The sequence below is a fragment of the Serinus canaria genome, chromosome 1 (genome assembly GCF_022539315.1).
Source record: "Serinus canaria isolate serCan28SL12 chromosome 1, serCan2020, whole genome shotgun sequence".
In the NCBI taxonomy this organism is placed as follows: Eukaryota; Metazoa; Chordata; class Aves; order Passeriformes; family Fringillidae; genus Serinus; species Serinus canaria.
The window spans coordinates 1,159,224-1,181,435 of NC_066313.1; the positions used below are offsets into that span (position 1 = coordinate 1,159,224).

A 22,212-nucleotide genomic window follows, 5' to 3' on the forward strand; every position below is an offset into this window, starting at 1 on the left:
GTACAACCACCAGCCTCCACCCAGCTGTGCCCCAGCACCTGGTGCTCCTTGGGTCCCCTCACCCTGCTGCAAGCAGGACAGCAGGGATCTGGGGAGGGGGGGGGAACCACAGACCTCTCCAGGAACGCCCACAGCCCACGTCACATCGCAGTCAGGGCGAGAGGTGACAGCTTCCCTGCCCTGTCACTGTCACAGCACACCCTGGGGTGGGGGGGAGCAGGGGGGGGGTTCAGCATCCACTGACCTGCGCCAGGTTTGGACGATGGAGGGACGAGTTCCCTCTCCGCTCACCGAGGCTCTGAGCCATCTACATCCCATCTCACCGGGGTTTTGGGCAACCCAAAAAACACCAAAAGGACCAAACCCGATCCCCTACCGCTAGCGACGGTGTTTCTGCCGAGGGGTCAGGATGAAACTCTTCCAAAAAAAAAAAAAAAAAAAAAAGAGCAAGAAGAGGGATGCCAAATCAGGGCAGGCCAGCGAGTCTGCTGCTACTCCAGCTAAAAAAAGCAGGAAACCATATCCCAGGCTCGGAGATGCCAATCTTCCCATGCAAACAACTCCCTTTTTGTTTTTTTTGGAGAGTATCAGAGGGCTCAGGAACAGCCAGTCACAAATAGCAACTCCAAGGCACCACCAAGGAAACCTCCTCCAGCCCCGGGGACCGTGCAGGGATGCTGGTGACCCCACAGCAGGATGGTGGCTTCTCCAGGGGGCACCTGGTGGTGGCTGTCCCCTCCCTGGGATGGTGACTCCTCCAGAGGAAACCTGGTGGTGGGTACTACCACGGGTGTCCTTCTCCCAGCACATCCATGCAGGGATGTCCTGGTGGGGCTCACTGATGTCCTGGATGTCACTGATGGGTGGAAGATGGTGGTGGCCATCTCCTTGTTCCCAAAAAGGGACATGCCTGGGGTTTCTGGGAAAAGGCAGGACATGAGGGTCACACAAGCCCAACATCTGCTCCCTCCAATCCTTCCACCACTCGGATTAAAGGGATTCTACTCAAAATACCCTGCACAAGGTACAGGGGAGCAGCAGGCATGGGGACAGCCCCCAGCTGCACCCAGGCATGGTGGTGATGAGGGCAGGAACTGGGATCAGCCTCCTGTTCCCCGGAAGCCGAGCGGCTCCAACGGGAATTCGCACAAAGAGGGAGTTACTGGAATACTTTCACCCAGATGCTGATTTTCATTCTCCTTCCCATTGGCCAGGCTGCAGTTCCCAAAGAACCAAAAGCAAACACACTATTTTTAGAGAAGAGTTCATTTACTGGAGCCATTCCCTTTGAAATTCCTCACTCATCCTCTCCATGGAAACCAAGGGAGTCCAGAGAAACAGCCCCACCGGGACCAACCATCAGAGCTTTAAAAAGAGCCACACTGAGGGAGAGGGGGTGGAAGTGGCTGATTTCTCCTCACTGGACACATCCTGGCCTGGAAGCACCATGGTGGAAATGGCAAAGCTTTGTTTTCGTGGGGTCTGTCTGTGCAAGCCTTCAGGAGGAGACATCGTGGAAGATGGACCATGTTCTCTTGGAAAATCATGCCTGGAGACAACAGTCCTGGATAGGTGGGGAATGGGTGGAGGGGGATGGCTGGATGGAAGCATGGACACGGATGGAGGTTGTTGGAGATGGGAGGAGATGGATGAAGATGGGTGGATGGATGGATGGATGGATGGATGGATGGATGGATGGATGGATGGATGGATGGATGGATGGATGGATGGATGGATGATGAATGGATGGGAGGATGGGAGTCTCCTTCCTTGTTTTCCAGGGCCTGCCCTGAGAGAAGAGGAAACTGAACTGGCCAAACCCCAGGGCTGCCTTGCTGCACCTTCCCTTCGTGTGAGGGCACCTCCTTCTCCATCCTGGATTTAGGAGAAGCTCCTGCTGCAGCTCTGAAGCTGTGGGATGCCCCATGGGAACTGCTGTGACCAGGTGAGGGAGCTCAGCAAGGGAAGAGACCTCAGCACACCACCTCTCTGGACACTCCCATCACACAGGGATCAATATCCAGGGGCAAGCTCCCTCTTCAGAAATATCCCTGGGAAAGGCTCTAAATCAGAGTGAGAGAATGACAGAGTGGTTTGGACCAGATGGCACCTTAAGTTCATCTTGTTCCTACCCCCTACCATGGCGGCAGGGACACATCCCACTAGAACAGGTTGCTCCAAGGCCCACCCAGTCTGGCCTTGAACACTTCCAAGGATCCCACAACCCTTGCAATGATGGATTAAGGCTGCAGGAACAAACTTTGAGCTTCCATCCCAGCTGGGTTTGGCAGGAGGTTACCTGGAGGTTACATCACAGGGAGGCCGACCTGCTGCTTCCCTGGCAAGAGCAGATGGAAGAACAAGGCCACCTCCTCCCAGAAGCTTTGGAGGCATGTGATTTTCCATGGAAAAGCCCAGGCATCTGTGCACAGATGCAGGCAGGCTGCCCAGTGCATCTCTGAGAATACATCCCAGCACCAGGGCCCTCTCCATACCCCCATGTGTGTATCCCTGCACCAGGAACCTCTTCCCTTAATAATATTAATTATTTAGAAATGCCACGAGGTGCACAGCCTCATCCTGGGGACCTGCCAATGTCCCCAAGGCAGCACCAGCCAAAGCTCCAGGAGGTTCCTCATTAACCCATTTTAATTATAATGCTCGATGGTTTCATAGCATTTTCCAGCCCATGATCAGAGAAGACAAAAAAATAAACCTACATTGGTCCATCAGGCAAAAAATGCTGCCAAATTCCCCCCAAATTCCCTGTGTGAGTGTCCCATACATACCTACATGTATCCCTATACCAGGCCCTCTCCATATGCCCTGTATGTGAATCCCTGCACTCCTGGACTCCCTGTGCAGGGATGCACATCCACAAAAACTCCAAGGATTTCCCTGGATGCACAAGCTCCATATCCAGCCTCTCCCTGTGTACCCCAGCCCCAGGGAGCCCCTGGTGCATCCCAGCTGCAGGACTCTGGGTCCCTCCAGAGGCTGGGAGCCCATTCCAGCCTCCCACCCTCGCTGCAGTGCCTGGATCCTGCCAAGAGCCTGACCTTTGGATCAGGCAGCCACGGGCCAAGGCCAGCCCCCAGCACCAGCTCAGCCCAGGGCTAACCCTGTCACTCCAAGGCTGGATCCTGCCCCACACCACCAGCACAGGCCTCAAAGGATGCACATCCCATGTGGATCATCCCCCCATCCCCAGTGGAGCTCGCTGCCTAATTAATTAGAGGCTTTTAATTAACGTGGGGGGGACAAGGGACAAAGCAGCCCTGTTGAAAGCACTGGCAGTGCAGAAGGGAAGGGGCAGAAATGGGCAGAGTTAAGGGGATTTTGGGCACTGGGGAAGAGTAAAAATTGGGCAGAGTTTAGGGGACTTTGTCAGCAGGGAAAGAGAAGAGGTATAAATGGGCAGAGTTAAGTGAATTTTGGCATTGGGGAAGGAAAGAGGTAAAAAACGGGCAAAGATAAGGGATTTTGGCACAGGGGAAGGAAAGAATAAGAAATGGGCAAAGATAAGGGGGTTTGGCAGTGGGGAAAGAAAGGGACAAAAATGGGCAGAGTTAAGGGGATTTGGGCTGGGCCACCCCCCTGGCCCTGTGCCACTGCTCCCAGGGTCAATCCATGCCACTGACAGGCAGCATCACCTGATCCCAGCCAACTTCTCCCTGCTCCATCCCATATCCCACCTCTCTGAAGGGCTGCCTCAGTTTCCCCCCACTCCAGCATTTCGCTGAGCACAGCAGATCCAGGGACACAAAACCCGGGCAAACCACTGGAGCAGGGAGAGGAAAGCCAAGATTTGCCTGTTCCTACCTCCCCCCTGCAGCTGCTTTAATTAGTTAGAGATTTCCAGCAACACCAAAACCACCAAGATAACTCCCAGCCACAGCCCCAAACCTGGGGATTCACACAAATGGAACAGAGGGAATCTAAGCCCAAAGATGACAAACTTCAGGAATATATGGGCAGTGCACGGACCCGACCTCTGAGCTGTCCCCACAGCGAGGAGGAGCTTCTGGAGGAGGGGGGATGAGCCGGGAGGGAGGATGCTGGGGAGGAAATTTACGCAAGCTTCCCTGGGAACGTGACCCCGCCGTTCCCTGCGGGATCCCCCTCCATCCCTGATGGCTTTTCCGGGGTGCGGCCGCCCCGCGCTGGGACCGGCAGGTGGGGAAGGCTGTGTTCCCACGACTCCCGTGCTCCCCAGAGGTGCTATATTTAAATCAATATTTTCCTGTTTAATCCAAGTGCTGCTAAGTCAACAAACACAGCAGGACAGCGAGCATACCTAATTTTCCATCCCCAGATGGATTCAGCCACGGGGGGAAGAGAGATCCGAGGGGTTGCCAGTCTGGCATCCTGAGCAGCAAACGGACCCCAAATCCATCCCAAAAGCATCCTAAATGCATCCTGGCTTGCTGCTAGGTTCTGTTGGGCTGCATATGGGTGCATACACATTGTGTGTGCCGCCCATTCCAGCAGCTTTTGGGATGCTGGAAGCAGGGAAAAGTCTTTATCTGGAGTTTTGGGGTTTTTTTCTCCCACAGGATCCACTAGAGTGGGATGTGCTGCTAATGACCCCCGAGGAATTAAAAGCCTGGTGCCCATCACTGAGCACAGGGTGAAGGAGTTCTTCTGCCCCCAGGATGAACTGGATGGCTCCAGCCCCATGGAGAATTGCTGGAAAGCACCCAGGACAAACAGTGCTGCCCCTGAGGGAGAACACCACATTACCTCTCTGGGTGGGATGTGCCAGATGCACCTCTGCCAAATCCACCACCAAACCATGGGAGCTGGGAAAATATCCTGGGGGAATGGTGCTGCAGGGACACTCAACCCCAAGGGAATATCATGAGGGTGAAAGATTTTGGGAAAGAATATTTTAAGGGAGTATCACCCCAGAGGTACCAGACTCCATTATGAATCCCAGTACAGTCTGTTGGAGATGGACACCATCTCACCATCACCACCATGATAGAAGATGGATGCTCCCATCCCACAAAATTCCCAAGTGGATGTGGCCATTTCCCCATACAGACTCACAGCCTTGTAATGCTGGCCCTTCCCATTGAGTTAAGGAGGGGAAAAAAAATCTAAAAGTAAAAAATAAAGGAGATTTCTTCTCTGCTGGTCAGGGATAAACCCCTGTTCCCAGCCAGCCATCCCTGTGCCAAGTTATATCCGGTCCTTGGTGCTCTCACTTAGGATTAAAGCAACACCCCTGCAGGGCTTGGTCCCCCTTGGCCCCCCCAGGCAAAGCTGATGCCCTCTGAAATAAAACATCCCAGCTCCACCATCTAATAAATCAAAAGGAGAAAAAAAAATCCTGGTTTCAGTTAGGATATGGCTGGAGCACAAAGAAATCCCAAGGCAGGAGAGAGATTTGAAGATACAGCTGTGGTGTTGCCCTTAAAAGGGAAAATTTGCACCCTGCTCCCCAGGGCCGGAGGGTTCAGGCAAGGTGAGAAGCAGCATCCTCAGGGTCTGCTTTGGCCCATCCACCTGAGGACATGCCTGGCCAAACAAGGGTCCCAGCTGGTAAAATTCCACCCAAAATCATCCCAAAGTTGGGATCAGACCAGGGCTGGGGGTGTATTGGGGTGTGGGGTCAGCAGAGCATCCCTGATATTGGGGCCGTCAGGTACCGGCCCCAGGACACCACAGGGACCTGCCTGAGTAAGAAATATCTCTCTATAAATTATTGAGATAAACCATATATTACATAAACTAAACATATTAATTATTTAGAAATGCCACGAGGTGCACAGCCTCATCCTGGGGACCTGCCAATGTCCCCAAGGCAGCACCAGCCAAAGCTCCAGGAGGTTCCTCATTAACCCATTTTAATTATAATGCTCGATGGTTTCATAGCGCTTTTCAGCCCACAATCAGAAAAGACAAAAAAATAAACCTAAACTGCTCCATCAGGCAAAAAATGCTGCCCAAAAACTCACCCAAAACATCCTCAAGGATGTTTCACACAGTGGCCAAGAGTGGCCATCCTGTTCTCAGCCACCAATGGTTGTTGTCTGGCAGTGGGGACAACAACAGGAGAAGGAGCTGGATGGGGAGCAGAAATCCCTGAAGAATATTTTGAGGGGAATGTTGCTGCAGGGATGATGGATTCCAAGAGAATAACCTGAGGGAATGATGCTGTGGGGATGCCAGACCCCAGGAGAACCTCCTGGGGATGATGATGCTGCAGGCCTGCTGGATCCCAAGAGAATATCCTGTGAAGAGGATGCCAGATTCCAAGAGAATACCCCGGGGGGAAGATGCTGGGGGATTTTGGGAGGATCCAAAGAGAAGCAGCCTCTCTCCACGTGGCTCTGCCTTGGCCAGCAAGGGTTACACCGCCGGGCTCAGCCCCGGGGACTTCACGCTTGGCTGCTGGCAGGCTGCTGGAAGGGAATGGTCCAGCCCATCCTCTTAAATCGGTTTGGAGCAGGGGAGAGAGCCCTGCCAGCATCATTCCTGCGAGCTCTCGGCAGATCCCCCACGGGAATGGGTATTTCTGGGCTTCTCCCAGAGCTATTAAAAGCCCCGTGGGTGCTGGCACTGCTGTGCCGCAGCAGGAGGTGATGCTTCCAAGCCCTTCCCGGCACAAACACCCGGAGTGATGGGAACCCAAGTCCACGTTCAAACAACAGCCAAGGGGCCAGCGATGCCAAAAACCCATCCCAGGAAAGATCCCAAAGCACGCAGCTGTGCTTCAGGGTGAGCAGAGCACCTTCACCATCCCCCAGACTGCACAAATTCTTCCCCAGAGAGGATCAAACTTTCACCTATCAATCAAATATTCAGTGCATGCACAAAAACATTTTCCCCCCTTTTTCCCACGCACCAGCATGGCAATGCTCATGATCTCAAGTAGAGGGATGATGGTTGTTTGGGGGGGAAAATGCAGTTTTGCTCAATAAGGGGTGTAGCATTTGGATTCCCAAGAAGAAGGATCATTTCCCAGTTTTCCCAGCCAAGGAAAAGGCAATTTTTGGTTCAGCATCTCAGGGATGGTCAATATTTATCAATACCTTATACAGCACCACTGGGAGATGTTATCTATAAAGATAATTCATTTCTAAAACCCTCTTCCAGCAAAACGTGGTGCTATTTAACCTGAAAACTGCTTTTTCCCATCTAAACATTGCCTTTTCGTCAGAGAGGTTGCCCCAACAAACAAGAGCTCATCCCCTGGGGACCACCGGAAAGGGTTGGGAGGGCTCTTGGCCATCCAGCAGTGCCTCTGCAGATGGGAATTTGTCCACCACAAGGGACACATGACAGACCCCGAGGCCACCAGCGCTTGGGCTGGGTGGTGCACCCCATGAAACAAAGGTGCTTTTAGGATGGATGGGCACTTACCACCTGTGGCTTGGTCCTGGGGCCGTGATCTTCGGGCAGCCGCGAGCACCGGGGCAGCCGGGGCGGTGGGGCAGCGGGTGGCGAGCGGGGTCCATCCCCAGGAGCGGGGGACGAGTCACCTGAGTTGAGGGCCAGCATGTACCGCTTGGTGACATCCTCCAGCGAAGGAGGCTGGAGGGCCGGGAAGGATTTCCCAGGTGAGCGGCCAGCAGCCGGCGCAGGGAGGTGGCCGTGGTGGCCGGAGGGGACGAGCGGCTCGGGGACGGCGATGGGGACAAAGGTGGCGGGCTCGCTGGTGTGACGGACGTGCTTGGTGGCCGGGCGGCTCTTGGCGAGGACGGCGGGCGTGGGGGGCGGCTGGTTCTCCTGGTGAGCCGCGCGGTTGGAGCGCTTCTTGGAGCTGCGGCGGGCGATGCGAGGGGACAGCACGTCGGCCAGCTTGGGGTCAAAGCCGTAGCCGCGGCCGGTGCCCGGTGCTGCGGGCTGTGCCGAGAGGATGGGCTCGCTGCTGGACGGGGGAATGCTGGCCTCCAGCTCGCTGATGGCCTCACCGGGACCCTCGAAGGCGCCAGGTGCCAACTCGCCTCGGCGGCTGGGGTCACTCAGCGACTTCTTCTTGATGGTCTTGCTGTTGGCCTTGTCGTCGCCCAGCTTGGCCATGGCACCGGGCTGGCTGACGATGGTGCGGATGAGGCTGCTGTAGTCCCGGGGCCCATCGCTGCCCAAGGACAAGTCGCTGCCTGCGCTGCCCGCGCTGCCCGCGATGGTGGCAGGCTGGGGGATGCCCGCCTTGGCGCTCAGCGAGCCCAGCAGGTTGCTGTCGACAGAGAAATTCTTGGCCTCCTCCGCCACCGAGCGTCTCCGGTGAGGCATGGGGTCGCTGAGGGAGCGGTAGGGCTCGGTGCCACCCTCGCTGCCGCCCTCCATCCCATTGGTGCCCGCTGACGGGAACTTACGTCGGCGCCGCAGGCTGCCAGGGGTGCTTGGCGTCTCGGGTTTGCCAGCTGGAAGGTCTTCGACCGCCGCCACAGGGTGAGCGGGCAGTAGCGTCTCGGAGCCACCCGCTGCCGGCCTGGCACTGGGCAGCATCCAGGCATCCACAGCTTCGTGCAGGTCCTGGAAGGGCATCCCCACGGGCTCTGGCTCTGTGACAATGCCCTCGTCCGTCACGCTCGACTCGTGACCAGACAACTCCTCCACGGATTTACTGTGAGCGAGGTTCTCCTCCAGCTCCACGTCCTTCAAACACCGCGTGCTCTCCACCTGTCCCCGAAGGGTCACGTCCGGCGTCCCCGTCGTCGGTGCCACCACCTCAGCGCCCTCCACACCTCCGCTGTCCTTCTGCTCGGCGGCAAAGCCATAGTCCTGCTGGGAACCCATCCTGCTGATCTTCTCAAACACCTGCCTCGCCTCCTGGATGTACTGATCCTGGATGACCATGGGGAGAGGATCCTCGTCCCCCTGCTGTCCCCCACTTGGAGCCACCCGGTCCTGGCTGTCCGTAGAGGCCAGAAGGAGCTCGGAGGAGCTCTGCTTCATGGTGCTCTGCAGGAAAAGCCGCCGTGTCCCGGATTTTTCGGAGCAGGTGAAGGACTTGGCGCGACGTAAAGTGGCCGTTAGGTCCTTGAGCGTTGGCCGCTCGCCCGGCGCCCAGCGGTTTTGGGGATGAGCGGCACTGCAGCTACCTGGGGAGGGGCTGGCACCACTGGAGCATCCCTCGGAGCCCACGTCAAGGCCGATCCTCACCCCTTTCTTCTTCACCTTCAGCTCCGAGAGGTCTGATTTGAGGAAGCTGAGCAGAGTCAAGGTCTCGGTGGCAATGTCGGGGTTGGACAAGGACTTGCGGTGCTTGGCCCGCTCCCCTTCCAGCCCCGGCTGGTGCGGGCTCTCGCTCCCATAGTCCGGTTTTGCCTTGGCCACGCTCTGGGGCAGCTTGGGGCGGACGCGGACCCCCGGCTGTCCCCAGGCCAGGCCATCGCTGGCCCCAAAACTGGGCGATCGATAGATACCATAACTTGCCTGGAGAGTCCGTCCTTGGCCGGGCCAGCAGACTCCAAACTGCTCCTCTTCCTTCAGCGTCTCCGTGCTGGAATAACGACTGCTGCTGCGTGACCCGCCGGGGCTGCCGAAGGGCAGGATGTTCACCTTGGAGACGCGGGCCACCACGGGCAGCGGGTGGAGGGAGACCACCCTAGCGCAGCCTTCGGCCTCGGCATCGCCATCCGCCGTGCCCTCCTTCTTCTTCCGTGCGGCGCGGGGCCGGAGGGCACCGCTCTGCCCTTCGCCTTCGCTGCCCGATGAAGCGCGGGGAGAACGGGCCGCCGCGGCTTCATCGTCCCCGTTGGAGCGGGGTGATGGGGAGGAGGAGGGTGGTTGCGGTCGAGTCGAGTTATGCCAGGAATGCGGGCCGGGCTCCGGCGGAGCTCCGCGGGGAGAGCGGAGCGCCGGGTGCGGGACGCGGCTGCGGGGCGGAGGCGGCGGGGGAGCTCCGCGGGCGCTCCCGCTCCCACTCCCGCTCCCGTTCCCCATCCCATTCCCGGTCGCCGCCGTCGGCTGCCGGCAGCTTTCCCCGAAGAGTTTCCGCATCGCCGGGACGCTGGGCCAGCGCGGCGGCTCCGCGTTTAACCCCGGGCCCGGCGGCGACGGCGGCGGCGGCGGGGGCGGCGGTGGAGCCGGGGACGGCGGCTGAGCCCCGGCATGAACCGGGCCCGTCGGCTCCGGCTCGGTGAAACGAAGAGAAAGCTGCCGTACCGACGGGGCCAGGCTGCCAAAAGCCCGGCCCGGTTGTTGCTCCGCGATCGGCGCTGAAACTTTCCTACCCGGGAAGAAGAAGGAGGAGGAGGAGGAGGAGGAAGGCGGGGAGGAGGCGGGCAGGAGGCACCGAGCCGCCGCTACCCCCCGGCCGCTGCCCCCCTCCGCCATTGTCGGTGCCCCCCCGCCGCCGCCGCCGCCTCCGCCCGCCCCCCGGCCCCGCCGCCGCCGCGCCCCGGCCCCGGCCCCGCCGCAGGCACCGCCCGGCCCCGCTCCTCCTCCGGGCTGCCGGCGGGCTGCATCCCTCCCGCTTTGTTTTCTCTCTCTCTCTCTCTCTCTCCCTCTCTCTCTCCCCCCACCCCGTCTTTTTTTTTTTTTTTTTTTTTTTTTGGCTTTTCCTCCTCCCTCACCCCCTGCTTTTTTATTTGTTGCATTCAAATAAACTTTCCTCCCCGGAGGCGGGGTTTGCTCCCGCAGAGGGGGAGGGTTGAAGTTTTGCTCCCTTTTAAAAATTATTTATTTAATTTTTCTTTTTTTTTTTTTTTTTTTTGTTTTGTTCTTTGGAGGGGAGGAGGAGGGAGAGGAAGGCGGCTTTACAGCTGCCCTCTCGCTCCCGGGCTAAGCAGGAGCACCTCGCACCCCCCTGCATCTTTCACCCCCCTCCCGCATCCTTCGTTACCCCCTGCATCCTTTCTTCCACACCCCCGTTCCCCCAGCATCCTTCATCCCCCTTCCCTTTATAAAGTGGCTTATAAAAAAGTGGGAGAGCAACTTTTTACAAGGGCAGATAGTGATAGGATGTAGGGGGACAGCTTTAAACTAAAATAGGGGACATTTAAGTGGCATACTGGGAAGAAATTCTTCCCCCTGAGGGTGGGCAGGCCCTGGCACAGGGTGCCTAGCGAAGCTATGGCTGCCCTTGGATCCCTGGAATGTCCAAGGCCAGGTTGGACAGGGCTTGGAGAACCTGGGACGGTGGGAGGTGTCCCTGCCATGGCAGGGTGTTGAAATTAGGTGGTCTTCAAGATCCCTCCCAACCCAAACCACTCTGTGATTCCCTCCATCCCTTCCCAGCTTTTTCTTTTTAGGGGGAAACAGGACAAATAACCAAAAATGTGAGTGCCAGTGAAAGCTTCTTGCCATTGCAGGAGATTCCTCCAGACCCTGCTTTGCTGCTCATCTCAGGGAGGAGAGAACACCTTGTTCCCAGCTTGCAAAGCTCGGCAGGGAAGCACTGCCCCGTGAACAGACTTTCTCGTGGGTTTTCAGCAGCACTTGTCAGCGCTTGCTATTTGAAGCCTATAACCCTTTTTTCCCCCCAAGACAGCAGATTTATCGCTGGGGATGTGAAAAATGAAGGTGGCTGGGACAGCTGGTGGGTGAGCTGTGCCCTTGGAGACATGGATGGGGCTGCAGAGGTGTTCTGGCCACGTAGAAGATATTTCTGGCTCTGACCCCAAGGTACAAAACAGGGGAGAAAAAAAAAAATCCAGCACCTCCTGTAAATGCATTTTTCGGGGTCTAAAAAGTGCCCGCAGTGATGCCGTGAGATGTTCCACCCCAGGAAGTCTTCCTTCCCTGGCTCTCCCTTCCCACCCTTCTCCCTGCTTCCCTGCTTCCCCCAGGCCTGAGTGTCTCCTGTCCCCCCCAGGTGGCATTTTGGGAAGATTGTATGAAAATGATGAACTTGTGTATTTCATCCTCGTTTGGTTCGGTGGGGGCTGTTCCTCAGCTGCTGGCTTTGAGCATCTGGCAAGCAAAGGAGATTTGTTGAAGCCTTCACCCCATTTCTAAGGCATCCCTTTATTCCCATCACTTCCAGGCCTGGTGGTGCCAAGGGAACTGCTGACAGGGCAGGGCAGGGCATGGCGAAATCCAGAGAGAGCTCTGTGTGCTCCCTCCTCTTCAAAAACATTCCAGTATCAGGAACATCATCCTGAGGTTGTTGGATGTTACCACCCGAGCCCATGCAGCCCTTGTAACCACCCCCGGACTTTTTGGAAGCTGATTAAACTTTTTTCCCCCCTCAGAGCTTTATTGTGGTTCGATTTTTTCGGCCACCTCCTCCCATGGGTCCTCTCCAGGCGCTGGGCACCCTGATGGTGCAGGGCTCCTCCCTCCCTCCCTGGAGCCAGGTGGACACCCGCAGATCAGTCGGATTTCTCCAAATCTAAATATTTTGCGCCCTCTCCTGGGTCCGGATGGCGTGGCCCGGCCCTCCCACTGTCACCTTCCTCCTGTCTGGGAAGAGATGGGGACATCAGGCTGGGCTTGTCCCCCCAGCCACCGCTCTTGCAGCCCCCCAGCGTTTTGCCCTTCCATTGCAGGACCCCAAAAATGCATCAGAGGGGATTTTGGCGTGGATGAGCTCAGGCCAAAGGAAACCACGGGGCTGCCTTTTCCTCCTCCATCACATTCTGTGCCCCAACCCAGAGTCATTGTCACTGTCAGGACAGGGACACAGCTCCTGCAAAACCAGGCGGTTTGAGCTAATGCTGCTGCAGGATCACACTCTGTCCCAGCCCAGCCGTGACGCTGAGATCTCTGAGCATCATCCAAGAGCCTGTGACCACTCTGGACACCCTCCTCATCCTCACGACAGCAAGGACACACACTGGGACTGCCAGCACTGGATGCTTGGGTGCCCAGGCACCTGAGGAGACACTGTGTACCTGCAGGGAGCAAGTCAGGATGGAGCTGCACACTTGGCCAGCTGCAGGCAGCCAAGCTGGAGGGGGGCTCAACCCTGAAGCAAATTACTTCAATCCACTCAGGTATGATTATTATAAGTAGGCATGAAAAATGCAGTCATCCACATATATATTTATATTTATATTTATATATATATATATACTGTATAGATACATGTACGGTGTTCAGGCAGAGAATTTCTGCACTGCAGAGCCTGGGCTGGGCCACAAACCTCCCTCTGCTCGGATATATTCTATGTCTGTACATACAGTGGGTGTATACACCCATCTGAGAGAGAGCAGGGAGTTAATTCTATACATCCTATATGTTAGAGAAGACCTGCAGAGAGATGAGTGCTGCATGCACCTCGCAAATCCCTCCTTGCTGTGAGGGAGCAGCATCCCAACAGAGGCTGGGGGAGCAAAGCTCAAGTCCCAACCCCATGGAGAGGCCAAGCCAGCTGTGGGATGTATGGTGACGTAGCCAGGACACTGAGCAGCTCTCTGTGGAAGGCATCTTCCAACTCTGGGTGTTGTGTCCACGTGTGCTGGCTCTGATTGTGGTGGATCCTGGTTAGGAGGTGACAGCAGGGCACCACTGTCACCAGGATGGGCCAGACTTGGGGTGCTGGGCTAAGCAGGGAGCTGGACTCAGACTTATGGAGGTCCCCAGGCAGGTGACAATGCTGCCTAACCCAGCCCATGGTCATGGCATTAGTGGGAAATCCAGCATGGGTGTTCCAGTTGCCCTGTTGTCCCCTTTCCTGGTTCCCAGTCCATCCAGGAGTGCTCCTCCACCATTTTGCAGCACCAGCAATACCAGTGAGTCTGTGTCTCTAGCTGGTGTGGCCTCATTCCAGGCACTGGGGTATAGGGATGTCCCAAAAAGGATGTTTCACTAAAACCACCTGTGACACTGATCTTGAGCTGGAGAAACACATGGCCCTGTGGTGTGGGCTGAACTAAACCTTCCCCAGCCTTCATGCTGTCCGCATCAGGGAATTTTTAATTGAGTATGGGGACAAATCATCCGCCAGCAGCTCATCCTGAGCAAGGGATGTGTCCTCCATGGAGCTCCATCTTGTTCTCCACGGTCCCAATGGATTTTTATTGCATCAGTGGCTTGACCACCAAGGTGCTGAGCTGCTGCTCCAAGTGACCAAGGGAGACAACACTGGATCTGTGATGGGGTTAACACTGAACCACTGGATGGAGGTGGATCCATCAGCAGGCTGGAGATGGGCTGAAAGTGCTGACAGCTGGGGATATGCCACCCTCCTCTCCTCCAGCATGTCCTGGTGAAGCCATCTCTGCTCTGTGGAGCTCAGACCAAAATTGCTCCGTGCCTCGGTGGCACCGAGGTGTCCTCATGCTCTCTCCTAGGAGCCGTAGGTGATGCAGTGGTCGTGGCGCCACTTGGAGCTCACCTTGTCGAGGAGGTAGCGGGTGCTCTCGCGGAACTTGCGCTGCGTGAAGTAGAAGAGGATGGGGTCGAGCACGCTGTTCATGCTGGCGAAGGGCCGCGTGCACTTGTAGGCGATGGCGAAGGCCTGCAGGGCGGGGCAGGGCAGGGTGGGCGAGGAGCGGACGATCAGGTAGATGGTCTTGGTGAGGTGGAAGGGGAAGAAGCTGATGGAGAAGACGATGACCACGATGATGACCATGCGCACGGCTTTGTCCTTCCTCTTGTGCACGGCCAGGCCGATCAGCTCGTCCTTCTGGCACAGGATGCGGGCCATGCTGCAGTAGCAGGCCAGGATGGCCACGAAGGGCAGCAGGAAGCCGGTGAAGGTGAGGGTGATGCCGTAGGGGAAGTAGGCGGCGGAGCGGTCGGGCGCGCTCAGGTCGTAGCAGACCGTGCGGTTCCTCTGCGTGCCCGTGGAGGCGAAGACGAAGGTGGGCAGGCACTGGGCGATGACGATGAACCACACGGCCGCGCACACCAGCCACGTCAGCTTCTTGCCCTTCTTCTTGTGCCACGAGGCCAAGGGGTGGCAGATGCCCAGGTAGCGCTGGACGCTGATGCAGGTGAGGAAGAAGATGCTGCTGTGCAGGTTGGTGTAGAACTGGAAGCGCACGAATTTGCAGGTGAAGTCCCCGAAAGGCCAGTAGTCCTTCTGGGTGTAGTTGTAGATGAGGAGCGGCAGGGAGCAGACGTAGAGCAGGTCGGCCACGGCCAGGTTGAGCATGTAGATGGCGGAGCGGCTCAGCGCCTTCCGCGCCAGCCAGATCTGCCCGATGACCACCGCGTTGAGGGGCAGCCCCACCACGAACACCACCGAGTACACCAGGGGCAGCAGCACGTGCTTGAACTCCTCGTGGTAGGTGCACGAGTTCCTCCCGCTGCTCGTGGCTGTCAGGTTGGCCATGGTGGTGTTCCCAGCTGTCAGTGTCCTCTCTGCTGGCACGGCCCCTCTGCAGCACCTGCAAATGTCAGAGGGGACAGCTGGTGACTGTCTGTGTGGGGTCACATACACCCTCACAGGATGGACCTGGACTGGTGATCTGCAGGTTGGGGCGGCCCCCAGTATGCACACAGGCTGGGGGATGAAGGGATGGAGAGCAGCTCTGAGGATGATTTGGTGGATGGGAAGCTGGACATGACCCAACCATGTGTAGTCGTGTGCAGCCCCCCCTGCCCTGGGCTGATCCCCCAGCACAGGCAGCAGGGGAGGGGGATTCTGCCCCTCTGCCCCTGAGCTCAGGTGAGACCCCACTTGCAGAGCTGCCCCAGCCCTGGGACCAGCAGTAGAAGGACATGGAGCTGCTGGAGAAAGTCCAGAGGAGGCCACAGAGCTGCTCCAAGGGATCCCCTCTAAGATCCCCTCTAGTCTGGGAGGTCTGGGCTACTCAGAGAAGCTGTGGCATCCCTGGAAGTGTCCAAGGCCAGGCTGGACAGGGTTTGGAGCACCCTGGGCTAGTGTGAGGTGTTTCTGCCCATGGCAGGGGGCTGGAATGAATCTTTGAGGTCACTTCCATCCCAGACCCTCCTGTGATTCCACGATCCTAAGCCACAGCCATGGATACAGGCAGAGTGAGTGGGACCGCACAGGACAGCGTGGTAGCCACACTTGCCACCATCCCAGCTCCCCTTTCCATGACACTTATCCCGCCCAGAAAGGTTTGCAGGAGGCCGAGCCGCTGCCAGCCCCCTCCGGCAGAGGAAATCGCGGCAGGATGCTCCGGTAGCCGCCGGCACGGCTTCCTGCGCCTCTGCAGGGGGTGCCAAAGCCCTGCAGCCAGCCGGGCTCAGCCCGGGAGATGCCACCAGCGCGGAGCCCAGCGCGACCCTCGCGGGCACTTCCAACCCGTAATTAGCACGGTGACCCCTGAGCTTTTCAGAGAGCCCACCCAGCGTCCTGCGGGCTGCTCCGAGCAGGGGAGGAGGAGATCTGCTTTCCTCAGGGGCTGAGAGCGGTGTGGCAGATGTGGTGGCACAGCCCATGAGCCCCCTGCCCCAGCCCTGGGGCACATCTGTCGCCGCTCCGCCCGCGGGTGCCACGGGCGCCCGGAGGGCAGCAGGTCCCGAGAGCTGCTTCTCCTCCCTCCCCTCCTCCCTGCCCTGCCCTGCCCGGAGGCACAGCCCCCGCTTCCCCTGCTGCCCTGGGCACAAAACTGCCTTGAAGAGGGTGCCCACTGGGAAGGGGAAACTGAGGCAGGGAGGAGATTCCCAAGCTCCAGCCAGGAGCATGGGGCTCAGGGCACCAGGGAGAGAGAGACAAATGGGTCTAGAGGTCACCCTGTCAGCTTGTACCCCCTCATTTCAGGTGTCTGGGGATTCAGCAGTACCCAGAACACAGCCCAGCCATGGTGTCGGCGTCGGGGACACAATTTTGGGGTTTGTGAATCAGTCCCCTGGCTGCTGCACGTACCTCCCATCCCCCTGGTACCCTGCTGAGTCCCCCTGCACCCCCATTCATCCCATCACACCCTATTTGAGTCCCTCTGTCACGTCACTGAGCCCTCGTCAGCCCCCAAACCCTGCTGAGCCCCACTGTCACCCCGCTGTCACCCCGCTGTCACCCCGCTGTCATCCCAGCTCCTGGCAGTCCCAGCACCCACCTCCCCCACCTCCAAGCCAATAAATGCTCCAGAGCTGTGAACTTCCCTCTCCCCTGACTCCCCTCAAAGCTCCTCCAGGTCCCCCCAAACCTCCGTCAGGACCCAAGGTTGGGGCAGCATCCACAGGAACCTCTGCCACCCCCCCCCAGTGTCCCCACCAAGGACACTGGGGACAGGTGGCTGGGAAGAGGGGTCCTGGGGGAGCTGGGAGTGCCTCTTACCTCTTGTTGTGCCCCAGGGTGCTGGGACCCACGGCTCTGCCAGCCCTTGGCACATCTGTGGGTGCTGTGCTCACCCCACTGAGCAACACTTCCCTTTCCTCTTTCACCCCGGGGAAAGGGGGAACAGAAACCCAGCTGGCAGGAATGGCTCTGCCTGGCACTGCACGGCCCTGGCACGGCACAGATGCCACCAGGGCAGGGGATGTGGCTGGCTCAGGTCATTATGGATTATTTGGTATTTTCTGTATTTTTTTTTAAATTTTCCCCCTTGTTTTTTGGCTGCTTCTCCTCTTTTTTGAGTCTTTCCTCCATTTTTGCCTCATTTCCCTCGTATTTGGCTCCTTCTAAGTGTGGGCAGTTGCTGGGGACAGGAAAGTCCCCTGGGACTGTGGTACCAAGAGGAAGAAGATGCCCCAGCTGTGCAGGTGCTACAGTAAAACAAGGGAAACTGAGGCACAGGTACAGAGTTTGAAGTGAACCAGTGTGACCTACACCCCTTTTCAACATATTTTTCCACCAAAACACCCCTTGGAGAACTTGACAGGGACCTGCTAAGGGCCATGCCCAAGGCTACCAGATCTTCAGTCACCCAAAAAAAGGAGGAGAAGCCAAAAATAGAAGAGATCCCCCTAAAAATGGCAAATGAAGAAAAAAAACCCCTCTTTTTAAGAGGGAAACAGCACTGAACCCCCTGCTGCTGGGTTTGGAGGGATGGGAAAGCTGGAGGAGAGGAGGAAAACCCAGAACCCTCCCTCCCAGTCTGCCAGTGCCCACCAGTTAATGAAACCACACTGAGACCCTCAGCCTCAACCAGTTTCTGTGCCCAGGGCATGATCCCACCTCATTGTCTGTCAGGGTGGATTATCCCAAAAGTCCCTTTTCTCATCCCAAAATCCCATCATGGGAATCCCTGCCAGCTCTTAGGGTGATGGGGCTGGCACCTCCCACATCCATAGGAGCTGCTGCCCTGCCACCACTGGCTGAAATCCAATGGGAAATGAGTCTTTAAGCGGAATAAAAGGGGGTGTTTGTGGTGTTGGGAAGGGTCAGGATGAGGTCACCTTCATCCCAGAGGTTTAAGGTGCCTGCAGAGGAGGAACAAGGAGCAGGAAAGAGAAGTGGGGCTGCTCTGTGGCCAGATGGGGAAGAGATTAAAAATAATCACCCGCAGCCATGAACTTCCCCCTGCACGTGCCCCCTCCAACCTCTTTGCTTTCAAACCAAGCCCTTCTCAAAGTGCAATTAGCTTTAATTAACGCCCTGTTATTGATTTGGAGGGGGATTCTGCAAGCTGGATACAGTGGGGGAGCTTTTGGATGTTGCTGCCCTGGAATAGGATATGAGGGAGGGCTTTGTCCCTTGGAAATCTTCCTCCGTGGTTTATCTTTCCCACCCTGGTCTTTGTGGCTGGCTGGCAGGGCTGGAAGTCTGGGCTGGCTGGAAGTGAAAGTTCCAGCTCAGCACATTTCAAAGAGCATGAAAAGGGGGATGCTCCATCCTGCATGTCACTTTGCCAAAGCCACCACATCCTTATCCCCAAACATCTCCTGGCTGGTGCCAATATATCCTCAGGTGCCCATCTGCCCGGTGGGGAGCCAGGCTTGGATGTTTAAAGGGAAATCTCCATTTAGCGAAGCCTCAGGATGTAACAATGTGGAAAAACTGGGGCAAATTTGGGAATTTTGGGGTACTAAACATGGAATGTTGGGCACAGGGTGGTGGCAGAGCCACTCTGTCCTTGGGTGAGCACATTTATCTTCCCACAATTTCGTGCCCCATCATAAATCAGCACCTCAAGGAGGCTCTGGGCAACCTGGGCTATAATTCCCTGCTGGAAAGGGAATGATGGGGACAGGGAAGGTGCAATGAGCTTTCCCAGTCTCAGCTGGCCTACACTTATATGCATGTAAATATAAATATAAATAATATAAATATAAATATAAATATAAATATAAATATAAATATAAATATAAATATAAATAGAAATAGAAATAGAAATAGAAATAGAAATAGAAATAGAAATAGAAATAGAAATAGAAATAGAAATAGAAATAGAAATAGAAATAGAAATAGAAATATCTATACATAAATACACTTCTGCACATCTCTCTGCATATGTATCTCACTACATCCAACCATATTTATGGCTCTCCACACACATTACATACTTATAAATATAAATAGAAATATAAATATAAATAGAAATATAAATATAAAATATATAGAATATATATTATATAATATATAAATATATCTCTCTCCACTCTCTCACACACACATATACAGAAACTTCTACACCCCTACACACAAATATATGTCCCTGAGCACATGGACTCACACTCATGTTGATACATATCTCCATCCATATATACAGAAATATATTTATGCATCTACACACACATGTCTATGCAGACATGCTCATATATAGGAATATATTTGGAATATATACCTCTGGATGTATTCATGCACAAATACATATAAATATATTTAAAAGGTAGAAGCCAGGCTACTGGCACCCACTGCAGAAGAGCCAAGGAAATCCAGGTCCCTTGAGCAGATTTAAGCACATTTATGTGCGATACAACCTCTGGCACAGGGCTGATACCTATGGATGCCTGAGGGATGCAGGCACCCCAGACCATGGGAGCAAAGGGACAGGGGAGAATCCACCCTGCTCCAGCCCTGCCAGGGGGATCACGGTGGGATTTGGAGCCCTGCTCCACGGTAAGAGCTGCCAAACTGCCCGAAGGACAAAGTCTGGCAGCTTCCATTCGGAGCGGCTCCGGGATCACCCCAAATCCCAGCCGAAGCACGGCTGTTCTCTGGATCTGATCCCATTCTCTCCTGTTCTGCCTCATCCTGCCCAGTTCAATTCGATCTGTTTGGGTCCAGTCCTGCCCAGTCTGCCCCCATCCTGCCCAGTTTGGTTTGACCCCGTGGGATCCCATCCTGAGGGGTTCAGCCTTGCCCCCTCGGGTCTGACCTTGCCCGGTTCACTCTGACCCACTCGGATCCCATCCTTTCCCGGTTCGGCTTGTCCCGTCCCCCTCTCCCCACTGGCAGCACTCACCGGCAGCGGGATGTGCCGGGAAAGAGCGGGTTCCCTCTCAGCCTGTAAGGTCCCATCCTGCCTGGCTGGGTCTGACACTGTGGGGTGCCTTCCTACCCGGTCCAGTCCCATTCTGTCCTATCCAGTCCCATTTTTCCCAGCTGGGTCTAACCCTGTTGGGTCCCATCCTGTCCGATCCAGTCCCATCCCGTCCTATCCTGCCCGCTTCACCCACTTGAATTCCATCCTTTCCCGGTTCGGCTTGTCCCGTACTCCCGGTCCGCGGCTCTTACCGGAGCGGGATGCGCAGGGAGGCAGCGGCTTCACTCTGACCCCTTAGGGTTCCATCCTGCCCTTTGCAGCCCCGTCCCGCCCGATCCTGCCCAGTTCACCAAGATCCCATCCTGCCCGGTTGGCTCTGACCCTTTAGGGTCCTAACCTGCCCGTTTCACTCTGCCCCAGCTGGGTCCCATCCCGGCCCGGTTCTGTCCATCCCGTTCCCAGCGTTCGCGGCACTTACCGGCAGCGGGATGCGCCGGGAGCCCGCGGCACGGAGCGCTCGGAGCCGCCGCGCCGCCGCCGCCGCTCCGCCCCGCGGCCGCCCCTCTCCGCCCCGCTCCGGCTCCGGCACCTGCGGGAGGGCCCGGGGGGGGGGCTGGGGAGGGGTCACAGCTGGACTGGGGCGAGGCAGGGGGCAGAAACAGCTGGGCCAGCATGGGGGGCTCCCAGGCAGACATCTGGCTTAGGATCTTGGGCGAGCATCTGTATCGAGGCGGGTGTCGGGGGAATTCCAATGGCCCCAAAAGTGGTATTTACAGCGTGGGATGCCCACGCTCTAGGGAACAGCTGGATTGTCCTGGCCTTGGGTTTGGGGGACAGGGTCTCCCTCCAGCCGAAGGGGTCGATGCCTCCCGTACTCATTAACCAGGCGGTCAAAGCTCCGCGCTTCCTGAGCAGGGCAATTAAAGAGCAATAAGGCAAAGAACCCCGGGGGCACGGGCTGGGTATGGAGTGGCAGATGCATAAACAGCACCGGGACGCTGAGATTCCGCTGGATGATGGGCTTGACCCTTCCTTTGCCTGGGAGCCCTCCAGAATTATTCCCTGCTTTCTTTTGGGGGGCTTGTGATGGGTCTCAGTGGATATGGAAAGGAAGGAGGTGCTGAAGGCATTACCCAGATGATGGAACACTGTACGGGGGGCTCCCCAGTGGGGAGGCACCCAAATATGCCCTGAGAGGGTTTGGGTTGTACAGAATGGGTGGTGCAGTGTAAGGAGGCATCTGGATCCTGCTGCAGTGGACAACACGGGCTTTCATTGATCCTGGCATGAGCCCACGGCCAAGCCAGGCAGCGTGGCCGCAGGAGAGATGGGCTCTGGCAGGATCTGACACAAATATTTGCAACCACAGCCAGGCTGGAGCCATCCCTCACATCCCAGGGCTGCCCGGGCTTGTGGGGCTGGGTTGGCGGTGGCTCGGTGCCCTTGTGAAATTCCCCGCTCCCTCAGCCTCCACGGGGAGAGGAAAATGGGGGGGAAATGTGCTTTTCCCCAGAAAACACACCCCTTGTGCGAACAAGCCCAACATCCGTGGATGAGGAGCCCAGGACTTCCCGCAAGCATCTGGGGAATGCAGCTGAGGATGGATGAAGCGCATTCCCCCAGTGAACTGACAGTGAGGGCATGGATCCCACCTCCAGTGCTGCCCCTGGCTTTGGGAAGGCTGGTGTCCTCCTCCCTCCCAGCACGGCAGGTGTTCTTGCAGGTCCCCAAGGTGAACAGCCGGCTGTCCTGCTGTGGGGACACTGTAAATAGTGGTGGGAGTGTTAAAAAACAGAAAATATAATAGTGGCTCCTGGCTGCCTGCCAGCTCCAAACACCTCCACTGAGGCACAAGCCCAGCCCTAGAGCACCTGGAATTAATGGGAAATCCCCAAAAATGACATTTTGAGCGCTGATCAGGGATAAGAGAGGCAAATTCGGAGGCAGTAGCTGGATCTAAAAATGAGATTTCAAGAAAAGCATTGTTTTTATCCCTCTTTTTTATTCATACCAAAGGATCATTGGG

At 56.6% G+C, this 22,212-nt stretch overlaps 3 protein-coding genes across 4 annotated transcripts in view; 1 reads left to right on the forward strand and 2 right to left on the reverse strand.

Annotated features, from left to right (window-relative positions):
* The window catches only part of ARHGEF17 (Rho guanine nucleotide exchange factor 17), a 29,833-nt gene extending 19,520 nt beyond the window's left edge, over positions 1 to 10,313 (reverse strand). The window contains exon 1 of the mRNA XM_030234372.2: positions 7,372 to 10,313. Coding sequence (XP_030090232.2) covers positions 7,372 to 10,293 — 2,922 coding nt within the window. The 5' untranslated portion in view covers positions 10,294 to 10,313. The remainder of the gene's footprint in view (positions 1 to 7,371) is intronic.
* RPS3 (ribosomal protein S3) overlaps positions 1 to 22,212 on the forward strand; it is a 221,517-nt gene that overhangs the window by 18,231 nt on the left and 181,074 nt on the right. The window lies entirely within an intron of this gene.
* Positions 12,958 to 20,719, reverse strand: P2RY6 (pyrimidinergic receptor P2Y6). Of its 2 annotated transcripts, none has more exons than XM_018916937.3 (2): positions 20,665 to 20,719; positions 12,958 to 15,236 (listed from the first exon to the last, which is right to left on the reverse strand). In XM_018916937.3, the coding sequence occupies exon 2, from the start codon at positions 15,179 to 15,181 to the stop codon at positions 14,192 to 14,194; it is 990 nt and encodes a 329-aa protein (XP_018772482.1). In that variant the 5' UTR covers positions 15,182 to 15,236; positions 20,665 to 20,719; the 3' UTR covers positions 12,958 to 14,191. The 2 variants fall into 2 exon arrangements, with proteins under 2 accessions (XP_018772482.1, XP_009090960.1); XM_009092712.4 differs by lacking the exon at positions 20,665 to 20,719 and adding an exon at positions 17,096 to 17,751.

What these genes read in the sequence shown, in the direction of transcription:
- P2RY6 (XM_018916937.3), bottom strand. Translation starts at nt 15,181, where the DNA reads ATGGCCAACCTGACAGCCACGAGCAGCGGGAGGAACTCGTGCACCTAC.